The sequence below is a fragment of the Grammomys surdaster genome, unplaced genomic scaffold (assembly GCF_004785775.1).
Source record: "Grammomys surdaster isolate TR1022 unplaced genomic scaffold, NIH_TR_1.0 322, whole genome shotgun sequence".
Lineage (NCBI taxonomy): Eukaryota > Metazoa > Chordata > Mammalia > Rodentia > Muridae > Grammomys > Grammomys surdaster.
Genome location: NW_021604741.1, coordinates 69,086 through 80,673, shown reverse-complemented (window position 1 = coordinate 80,673; position 11,588 = coordinate 69,086). Strand labels below are relative to the sequence as shown.

Here is an 11,588-nt window from a genome sequence, read left to right as displayed (position 1 = left end):
GAGAGAGAGAGACACTATTGGGTGAGTCTTCATAGAAGATAGAAGCCTGGCCTAAAAAGGCTTACTGGGCAGGGAAGTCAAAGCTAAGCCTCAGGGGAGCAGCCAGACATGGCTTCTCCCCTGGGAAGGCTGCGGGGCTGTCCCTGCTGTCACCAGGTGCCTTTATTCTCCAGAACTAGAGCAACAGTTAGATTGAGGCAGATGCTTTCATTTGTGACTGCCAGCCTTCCCCATAGGACAGATCCCCAGACCCTGGACCCAGTTGCTTTATCAGAGCCTCTCTGCTCATGGCTTTGACACAGACAATGGCACTCAGAGTGAAAAACAAAGAACAAAGTTCCCAGTGCCCCTCCCTTTATGATCACTGTAATTACGTCTGGAAGCTTCCTTTCCCCAGGGCCTCCCCGCCCCTAGACGGGTCGAGCTTCGATGTGTCCATCTATTCCTGATGGAAACACACACACAGCCTGTGGCTTTATTGAACACCCCTATTTGGGGACAAAAATCAATGGATTTGTTCCTAAGCTGAACTAGCTCTGTGTGCTTCCCCATCAGTGTTCAGGGTGGACTGATGTCACCCAAGCACTCAAGCCACCTCTGTGCGCCTCACATCGTCCCCGCTGCGTGGCACAGTACTCGGGAACATGTGGGCGTGCAGAACTCCCTGCTGGTGCCTCACTCAACAGCCACCATTGAGGCATGGTCTATTTTACAAATGAGCTCACGAGGTCCAAGGGGGGAGTCTGCCTGGCCTCTCCCCTAGCCTCTCAGCACACTCCTCATCCTCTTGCTTTCCGTCAGCCTGCCACTGCTAAAAGGATCTCTCTTTTCCTGAAAGTGCCGCATCTGGAGCTAGGAATCGTCAGCAACTGGCTATTCAACTGTCCACCATACTGACAGGTACTTCTTATGTAGGAAACTAGACCCAGGGTAGACACCCCACTAGACAGCCGACCTGAGTAGAGTCTGGTGTAAACAGAAGTGCCTAAGCTTCTCTTATCTTCTACCCTGAGCTGCCCCCTACCCCCCCCCCAACCAATATCCTTCCTGTCCTAATGACCCATCCCCCATCAAGTGAGGCAGAGAAGCCAAAGGATGAGAACCATAGGCCACTCTAGGTTAGGTTAGGTTAGGTTAGGTTAGGTTAGGTTAGGTTAGGTTAGGTTAGGTTAGGTCAGGTTAGGGTTAAATATTATATACTGAAATAGATTGATTTCATCTCTCCTGTTAGCCCAAGCAGAGGCACCGTCCTTTAAAAGAGAACCTGCCATTTCCAGTTCTTTGCTCATTTTAATGAGTTCCCAAATCAGGCCAGCCCAGGAGAGCCTAGCCCACATTCCCTGCTAGGGTTAAGAAAGTAGGCCACCTGCTCCTGCCGATTTGGAACTTGCAGCCATCCTGACTCCACGGGTTTCACAGAAATGTCCCCTGAGAGCTTGGGAGATGGCTCAGTCAACAACATGCCTGAGGACCTGAGTTCAGTCCCTAGAACCCACGTGAGAGGTTGGCCATGTTGGGCTGAAGAGATGGCTCAGCGGTTAAGAGCATTGGCTGTGCTTCCAGAGGTCCTGAGTTCAATCCCAGCAACCACATGATGGCTCACAACCATCTGTAATGGAGTCTGATGCCCTCTTCTGATATATTCATTCTTTAGAAGCTGAGACAGACAGGCAGCTTCTGACCAAGGAGAGACTGTCTTAAAAAGAGGGGAGGAAATGACGCCTGAATGACCAGAGGTTACCTCTGGTTTCCTCTGTGTGCACAGGCACACACACACACACACACGTGCACCTGCAAACAGATGAACTCCTACAAGGGAGGGGTTTCCCCTTAGGTGAGGTAAGGAGAGAGGGTATTTTCCTCAGTGCACAAGAGTGGCCTAGAACCACATACATAGCAGCAAGCCCCTTGGCTGACTAATCCCATCCTCAGGCCTGGGATTCATCCCTGTTCCTCCAGGCAGGCAGACTGCTGGCTGGAGAGACCAAGGAAGTTCTCACTGCTGCATCCTAGGAATGGGTGCTGAGCATCCAGCCGTTGGGATTAGATGGGCACAAAGGAATGTTCCAGCTGGGTTATGAGCGACTCCCTCCCTCCACCCCACATATGCAGTAGCTAAAAACTACATGGCATTTACACCTCTGATGTCTTCAGCTTGTGGGTGTCTTACTCATCTCTGGGCTCCAGGTTGTCTGTGTGGCTATTGTGCACAGCTGTGTGTCCTCGGTTGTGACCTAAAAATCAACGCAGGCGCTTACATTCTTGAGTTAGTGAATTCAGAGATACTGATCCCAGTGGCACCTCCCTATGGACTTCCTGGTACACTGCCCTGAGGACCACAAATTGCCAGATTCCATGAAATGTGACAAAAGTCTTAGCACAAGAGAGACACTAATGTGTTGGCACAATGCTAAGCCCCCTTCTCTGAGTCCTGCAAGTATTAGGCACCAAGTGTTTGAAACACACAAGATGCTAGGACCTGTGCCAGCAGCCCTGGTGGTAGGGAAGGCACTGGCTGTGTTCATTCATAGCAGTATAACTGTGTTGAAGACAGAGCAGCTAGAGACAGTGAGGCCTGCTGCTGGGGCTGGCTCCTTGGAGCCCAGGTTTGTGGATGACTTGTGGGAGGGGTAGAAGGTGTCTAGCAGGCAGGAGAGGAGGGAATATTTGGGGGCAGTATCTGCAGGGCTGGCCCAATTCTAGCCTCTTCCCCTCCAGGAATGACACGTGAGTAACTTACAGAAATGAGGGAGATGGGGTGTTATTGAAACCAGCTACTCTATTAAGAGAAAGACCAGGGGACATCAGAGATAGATCAACCAATCAAGTGCTTGTCCCACAAGCATGAGATCCTGGCTTCCATCCCTGGAACCCATGGGGGGATAAAACAGAAAACAAACAAACAAACTCTCGAGCATTATGACATGTGTGTTATCCCAGCGTAGGGGCGGAGACATGCAGGTCCCTAGGCTCATTGCCCAACAAGCCTAGTGAGTTTCAGGCCAATAAGAAACACCGTTGTTGTTGTTGTTGTTGATGCTGTTGTTGTTAAAGGAGGGTGATGGAGAGGGTCTAAGGAATGATGCCTAACACCCAAGATAGACCTCTACAAGTACACACACACACACACACACACACACACACTCAAACATACAAATAATAATCCTTTGGGAGCTCTCTCAGTCCACAGTTCTAGCACCCTGAAATCCTCTACCTGCTTTACAGTGTATTAACTGTACTGATAGCTCATCTCTATGTAACTAGGCAGTTTCCCCTTCTTCAGCCGCTGCCCAGCCAGGATGTTGTTCCAGTTAATGTCTGTCAGTCATTTTCTGTCGGTGAGCTACCAGATCTCCATGAGTCAGGCCTCGTGTGCACATGACAGATGTGTCTGGCATTCATGCAGAGCCCACTCCCAGAGAAGGATTCCCAATCAGCAGTTCTGCAGGTGTAACAGAACCCCCCGAGCTGTTCTGATGCACATACCCCAGGACGGTGGTTAGGAGCAGGTGCCTGGACCACCCACACTGACAGTGTGGTCAGATTCCTAAGGTGGAGTCAAGGAGTTGCAGTCACCAGACGACACAGGGAGTCTCGCCTGTGATGAGCGTTGAGGTTCAGTCAAGGCTTTGAAGCTTGGTTCTACTGCCGGCCCCTTTCCAGACAATCCTCCACAGTGGCGTTAAACGGAGAGTGAATTTCTACTTCCATGGGGTTCATGAGACTCAGGCATGGTGCCATGTGGTTTCTTCTGAGCCCTCAGTCATCAAAGCAGCCCCCAGAACTGCACAGCTATTGTCCCCATGGTACAGAATGGGGAGCCAAGCCCTGAAGGGCTCAAGATGCTCAGACAAAGTGTTCAGGAAAACATGCCGAGTCTGCAGAGAGGCAGGAAGGAAACCACAAAGCCAAGTTGTTGGGTCACAGGCCAGGAGAACCTGCAGGGCTGAGCCAGAACCTCACACACACCTACCTGCCTCCCCAAAATATCATGGGCAGTCCAGCCCTGGGGTTGGGGGCTGCCAGCCTCCAGGCTGAGAGGAGGGGTCCGGCTTCCTTCCTCCTGTCAGAAGTGACTTCCGAGGTCCCTAGAGTGTGTGAGTCAGCAGCCACAGAGCATGCCTGCCCCTCTAATTGCAGATTTCTGAGGGGCCAGCCTCCTCAGTGTCAGAACCCTGTCCTTTCTTCACCACTGTCCCTGTTCTGGGCTGCCATTCATGGGAAGCCAGGCCAGCCTGGCAATGGCCCCATTCCTAAGCCTGAACCCCTCTGCACTTGGCCAAACCTCAGGAAGCCCAGAGACTCTGAGATGTAAATACGGCCCCTCCAGCTGCACCTGGCTTCCTGGAAAAGCGCCCCAACTCATGGAGCCCTGTGCAGAATCCTTCCAACCTCTCCTGGTGTCTTTGCCCTCCAGCGTGACATGACTGCTCCTCCTGTTTCCTGAGCTGATTTAACAGGTAGAAAGCTCGAGGGTCTTCCCTCATCAAAGCTGTTGCATCAGAGCCAATTTCTCCTAAGACGAAGAGCCCATCTGCTGATGTGTTTGTGCAGCTTCAGACTCTGGCTCAAAACCTCTGTGGGAGGACAGGCTAGGGCAGCCAGTGTAGGCACCGGAGGAGCATGCAGCCTCTCCAGTCACCAAGAACCTGCACAGTCCCTACATCTCCACGTCATTGATATATACCTGCATCTATTCATGCACGCATGCTTGCATGTATTCCGTCCACTCACGAGTGTGTGGCACACATTCATACATGCATGTGTGCACTGACTCGTGTGCATTCATGCATTCTCACATTAATTCAGACAAAGAATTGGTAATGTAGCAAAGGGAAAAAAAAAGCGGGAGAGACCTGCACCCTGAAATTAGCATGCTAGGAGGGAGCGAGGCCAGAGCCAGTCAGTGGTGTGCGACACGCATACAAAACGGTGGCTGTTGCAAGAGAGGAGCCAAGCAAGGGCTCGAGCCTCGGAGCTTTCTCTTAATAAATTAACAGAGTGCTTTTTGCAGGATGCTCACGCCTGGCTGGTCCCACCTAGCTTTTCTTTTCCCTGATATGGGGAGGGTGTCCTTAAGCTGAACACCTAGGCTGGGTGCAGCAGAGAATTCAAGAGGGGCGCCTTCCTGTGAGTCTTATGACAACCCCAGCCCTGGCAGGTCTAGTGAAACTTGACAAGGCTGACACTCAGGTCCCAGCTTGGTCCAGCCCTAATGTACATATGACTCTAGGCCCTCTGAAGCTGTGGTTCCTACCTGAGCAGTATTAGCACCCTGGGACCACTGCCGATAGCTATAGAAGTTATATGAGACCACTGGGATGGAAATATCACCCAGTCTAACAGGGCTGTTAACAGCCTACCATGATGCCTCTGAACTGCCAGGACTGGGTCCCCGGGTGGCTTAATCCGGAAGTGGGAGTCCCCTGCTGTGGCTTCAGACCTCAGATGTCATACAATCAGTGTCTCAGAGCTATCTCCCAGCACTTGGGCTCCAGCCCAAGTTCCTATCTCTGGGACCTTGAGCAAGCTTCGTCTTCCCCTGTGCCTCAGTTTCCTTCTTTATAAGTTGGGGATGCTGATGATACCTGCTCCAGAGTGTGTGGCTTGGCAGTAACTCACAGGCAGTAAGTGCTCACATTCAGCTAGAAGACATGGTGCTTGTGTTTGCTGAGGTTTCTACATCAAATCCAAACATCCCTGAACACCCAAGACAACAGGCGACAGCAGTGCCACAGAAATGCAGGGAAGGACTGTGTCACCTTCCTAGCGCTGGCATTACAAGCACGGACCACCATGCCCAGCTTTCTGTTAAGTGGGTTTCAGTGAATGAAATCCCCATGGCCTTGAATTCAGATTTCTGAATTGTAAAACAAGAGCCTGTCGGGAGTCATTGGAAGCTTTCAGATTTACCTCTTTATCTGGTTTATCTGCCCAACCACAGGCATCAAGGTGGGTACACTTGGGTGTGGGTGTTGCATCCGAAGAGAATGCAGACCTCACAGGGCAGACCAGCTCTTCCTTTTAAGATGAAATAGAATAAAACTTTAAAGACTTCTTAAAACAACCCCTGAGCTTGGTCCTTACACTAATTACAGTTCCCTTCCAAAACATCCAAATTAAAAATAGACATCAAATCCAGCATGCCGGATGCAGCCCAAAGCCAGGAGCTGTGTTCAGGACATCCTAGGCTCTGCCTTCCTCTGGCCTATACTTTGAGGACATCACAGGGAGATGAAAGGAGTTGGTGGCAAGGCGCGGGTAGAGTCCCTCGGCTTCTGATGGTGAACTGTTCTGTGTTCTGTTATTAAGGGTGGTTGCAAATTGGTCCAAGATGCTAGAATACTGTCATTTCCACATAGCGCGGATCTGCAGCTCTCAAAGCGTGGTCCAGCACAGCAGCGGCGCTTGGCATTGGTTGAATTATCTCTCCCACTCCAACTCCTGTTAAATTCAAATCCCCCAGCCTGGAGGACCCCAGGATGTGACTGTAGTTGGAGAGAGGGTCTTTAAAGATGCCGCTAAAGCTGTTCAGATGGTAAGCTGGTTTTGGGAGTGATTGTTAGGAGAGAGGAGGATGTGAAGAGCCAGCAGGAGAGGCCATCGTGGGGTCAAGAGGATGCCACCCTGGGGACTTCATCTTGGACTTCAACCACCATTACTGTCGGGGAACACACTGTTATAGCTTAAGCCTCCTTCTGAGGTATCTTGCACAAGTTTGGCAGAGGAACCCTGGCAGACCCTCTGCCCTGCGGCATCTCCAGATCTGGCTGGAAGCCAGGGAGTGCTGGAACAAGCCCCCGGGGTGACTCCCACACGTGCCGAGGTTTGAGACACACTAGCATAAACTATCACTGATGCTGACGGGAGCCAGCCCAGGAAAGGCTGACAGTGCTGGGCATGTGGGCTGCTCCGCAGGGCGGATTCCCTTTTCATGGATTCTGCTCTGTAAGAGTCTCAGTTGATTCCTTCCTAGAGCGGAATAGGGGACCGTACACATCCCCACCTTCTGTGGGAAAGTAGGAGTGAATCCCAGTGCTGGCATTTAGTCCACCAAAGATGTCCTCTTTGAAGACACTGAATTCAAGACACACACCCCCCCTCCCTGACTGACTTTTCTGAATCCCTTAGATCTGGTTCGATTTCTTACCACAAACAATCAAAATGCTTTTCTCTTTGATAACAAGAGCAAGGAAGATTCTGTCTCGCTTCCCCCTTTGTGTGCAATGCTCAGAAGCTTACAACCAAATAAGATCTTTAATCTCAACTGTCAGATTGCACATAACTCCTGTGCTGTGATCTCCTCAAACCCTTTTGAAAAACAAAAGACAGGGAGAGGGGAAAGAATAGGAAACCTGGAAGAGATTGACCTTCCAGGTCTCCTCACGGACAGGGCCACAAACCTTGGCTTTGTAAAACTCATGGACCGTGGTTGGCAAGCAGCCATGTTCTCTTCCAGTGATGGAGAACAAGCTGTTTGCCACTAGTGTGTCTTCTTCACCCCTTTCACTTCTGCTGTCCCCAAGGAGCTGACCCCCAGATAGCTAAGCCCCTCGGACAGCTCCTGAACTGTGTGTGCATGGACTGTGCAGTGGATGTGTGGTTTGTAAAAGTTATGGCCATTACTACAGCTCCTGTGAGCCCTGGCTGGAGGCGAGAACACCATCCTGTAGCTGGGAAATGGGTATGTGGCATGGATGGGTTTTTAAGCTGCGCGTCATAACTTTTCATTGTCCTGGGAGTGGGCGTTTGGGCTGTTCTCCAAGGGCTCTCCATCTCAGTCTTGGCCTTCAAGCAAAGAACATCTCTCTTCCTCTGGCCTGTTCAGGACTCCCCTAAACCCACCAGGTCTCTTAAAGCAAGCTTCAAAGATGCCGGGTGGAAATCCTGTGGCCTGGGGCTCTTTGTAAGAATATCATCACTCTTGCATTTTTATTTTGGTGGTTTGACTTGATTTGATTTATTTAATATGTATGGCTGTTTCATCTACAAAGTACGTCTGTGTACTACGTGTGACATCAGTGCCCATAAAAGCTGTTGGGTACCCTGGAACTGGAGTTACAGATAATTGTGAGTCACTGCGTGGGCCTTGAGCATTGAACTTGAGTAAGCAGACAGCGGTTTTAACTATTGAGCCATCTCTCCAGCTGCATTGGTGATATCTTTTGAAACCATTAAGCATTTTTGAGTAACAAGCACCACCCTAGATAGCCTAGTTCCCACCATGTGACATCTGGATGCTGGTACTCATTGATGTCCTGAGGACACCAGGACATTCCATCTTATCATCTTGAGCTAGTTAGAAATAATCAGAGAAAGAAAATATGCATCAATCAAGTGAGGTCACTGGGGACTGAGTCTGCTATTGAGCCCCAAGACTAAATGGGGACTGTTCCCAAACTTCGAAGATGTCCAAGACCTTACACTTTGCTGTTTTAAGTACCTTCTTTTTACACACACAAAAAAGGCAAGGCTCACTGAAATCAGGGTTTCTATACAGGGATGAATTGCGGGGGAGGGGGTGAATCATACAATTTATGATTCAGTATTAGAGGTTCAGGGCTGGGTTCATAGGTCCCACCTGACCCCTGGGCACCACTGATTCACGTGTCCAGTGACTTAGACATTCTAATGATCCTCCTGTAGCCTCAGGTCTTGAGGCCACATGGAAGGCATGAAGTAGACTCAGGATTCTGAAGGACACCAAAGGTGGAATGTTCTTTGCGGTGTGACAGATGAGTGTGTTGGGCCATGAAGAATAGTCAAGTTTGTGTCAGTAGAGATAAAAGTGGAGAGTCCCACAGGGCCCAGCACAGAATGTGGGTGCAATAGGAAAAGGTGAACAGCTGGTTTCTCAGCAGTGCCCTCTGTTCAGAACGAGTGGGATGTGGGTGTGAAGATGGAGAGACAGGTTACTATTGGTCTGTGGGTGTCAAAAGACAAGCGTCTGAATGGAGACTTTGTCCTTGGGGTGAGGAGGAACACAGAACCATCCACCACCTGACATCCCAGAGCTGGGAAGCCCCAGGCCCTCATTTCTCCAGACCCTCAAAGTCAAGATGAAATTCCATTGATATTTAAAAGGGAAGCCATGTTGCACAAGCCAGCCAGGTAAATGGCAGAGTGTGCCAAGCTAACGGTGGGCTCCCCACACCATGGGATCTCTGAGCATCAGCATGTTGGGTACCAAAATGGTAGCTGACCAGGACAGAGTAGATTTTTCTGTCTGGGGAAACTGGTTCTGACCGGGAATGAACAGCCATTCTAGTTCATTTCTGTTGCTATAAAATATCCTGACTAAAAGCAACTTAGTGGGGAGAGAGGGATTTACTTGGTGTCTTAGTCAGGTTTTCATTGCTTTGAAGAGACACCATAACCAAGGCAACTCTTATAAAAGACAACATTTAATTGGGGCAGGTTCAGAGGTTCAGTCCATTATCATCAAGGTGGGAACATGGCAGCATCCAGGCAGGCATGGTGCAGGAGGAGCTGAGAGTTCTACATCTTGTTCTGAAGGCAAGCAGGAGAAGACTGGCTTCCAGGCAGCTAGGACAAGGGTCTTAAAGCCCATGCCCACAGTGACACACCTACTCCAACAAGGCCACACCTCCAAATAGTGCCACTTCCTGGGCCAAGCACATTCAAACCACCACATTCAGCTTACAGTTCTAGACTGTACAATCCATCACTGGGAGAAAAAGGAAATCATCATGCTCAGGCAAGAACAGAGGGGAAATGAATGCATCCTTGCTCACTCTTTCTCACTCTTACGTAGTTCAGAGCCCAGCCTAAGGAATAGTGCTGCCCTCAGTGGGCTGCGTTTTCCTACATCAGTTAACAATGGAGACAATCCCCATACACATGACCACAGACCAATCTAATCTAGGTAATTCCTCATTTAGACTCTTACCAGACAATTCTAGGTTGTGGCAAGTTGACAGTTAAAACTAACCAACACATCTACTTCAGGAAAAGGCTTTTGCTCTCAGAGAACACAGACATCTTCCCAAGCATTCCCTTCTGGCCTCTATGGTGCCTCTCACATTAAGCTGTTAGGCTAAATCTCACCTCACCCTTTGGAGGCAAGCTTGATGGGCTCTAGATAGCTGCTTGAACAAAAGGATCACGCTTCCATTGTAATCACAGAGGACTATTCTAGATAAGCGCTGACTTCTCTTTCCTCCTCTGTCCCCTCTGCAGCTGGAGCTGTCTAACACTGCCATCTTGCACCAGATGAGACGGGACCAAGTGACAGACACCTGCCGGGCCAACAGCGCCATGAGCCGCAAGCGCAGGGTGCTGACCCCCAACGACCTGAAGCACCTGGTGGTGGATGAGGACCACGAACTCATCTACTGCTATGTGCCCAAGGTCGCGTGCACCAACTGGAAGAGGCTCATGATGGTCCTGAGCGGCCGCGGCAAGTACAGCGATCCCATGGAGATCCCAGCCAACGAGGCCCACGTGTCGGCCAACCTGAAGACCCTTAACCAGTACAGCATCCCAGAGATCAACCACCGCTTGAAAAACTACATGAAGTTCCTGTTCGTGCGGGAGCCCTTCGAGAGGCTGGTGTCTGCCTACCGCAACAAGTTCACGCAGAAGTACAACACCTCCTTCCACAAGCGCTACGGCACCAAGATCATCAGACGCCAGCGGAAGAACGCCACGCAGGAGGCCCTGCGCAAGGGGAACGATGTCAAGTTCGAGGAGTTCGTGGCCTACCTCATCGACCCCCACACGCAGCGGGAAGAGCCCTTCAACGAGCACTGGCAGACGGTCTATTCCCTCTGCCACCCGTGCCACATCCACTACGACCTCGTGGGCAAGTACGAGACGCTGGAGGAGGACTCCAATTACGTACTGCAGCTGGCCGGTGTGAGCGGCTACCTGAAGTTCCCCACCTATGCAAAGTCCACCCGAACTACCGACGAGATGACCACGGAGTTCTTCCAGAACATCAGCGCCGAGCACCAGACACAGCTGTACGAAGTCTACAAACTGGACTTTTTAATGTTCAACTACTCAGTGCCAAACTACCTGAAGTTGGATTAGAGGGCTGCGGGGGCGGTTGGGGGAGAGGGAGAGAATCCTGCTTTTTAATTTAAGATTTTTATTTGTCAAAAGAATTCTATGGAGACTGGGTTATTTTGTAAGTTAATATGTTTTGGGGGGAGATGCTGCGAGCGGCATGGTAAGAATTATTTAAAAATCCTCCATGGGGAAGGACAGCTGTCTTTGCAGAGGAGCAGGGTGGATTGTCTCTGTTTTTAGAAGTGGATACTGCAACACTGTCTCCAAGGTGTCCTTGTGTTCTGGTGAATTCCACAAACTGTGCATTCCATAAAGTCTAATGATTCTTATTTATAGCTATTTAAACGTGGTCTCTGTATAGGCTTCTTTGTGTGGCAGCAGCCTGCTCCTGGCTTTCTAGAGGCGAGTACAGTCTGTGCTTTGCTGGCTATGACTCGTTTGGGGGAATGTGATTATCTGTCTCCCCACTGACCTCACACGGAATCCCACCGTGACAGCTGCTGGGATGTGTGGCTGCCATCATTAAGAAACCCTGCTGGAAATAAGGAAATTGT

At 50.3% G+C, this 11,588-nt stretch overlaps 1 protein-coding gene across 2 annotated transcripts in view; it reads left to right on the top strand.

Annotated features, from left to right (window-relative positions):
- Chst11 (carbohydrate sulfotransferase 11) overlaps positions 1-11,379 on the top strand; it is a 207,586-nt gene extending 196,207 nt beyond the window's left edge. For both annotated transcript variants that reach the window (XM_028778051.1, XM_028778052.1), the window contains exon 3: positions 10,201-11,379. In XM_028778051.1, the coding sequence (XP_028633884.1) occupies positions 10,201-11,055 (855 nt within the window). In that variant the 3' untranslated portion in view covers positions 11,056-11,379. The remainder of the gene's footprint in view (positions 1-10,200) is intronic.
- The last annotated feature ends 209 nt before the right edge of the window (positions 11,380-11,588 follow it).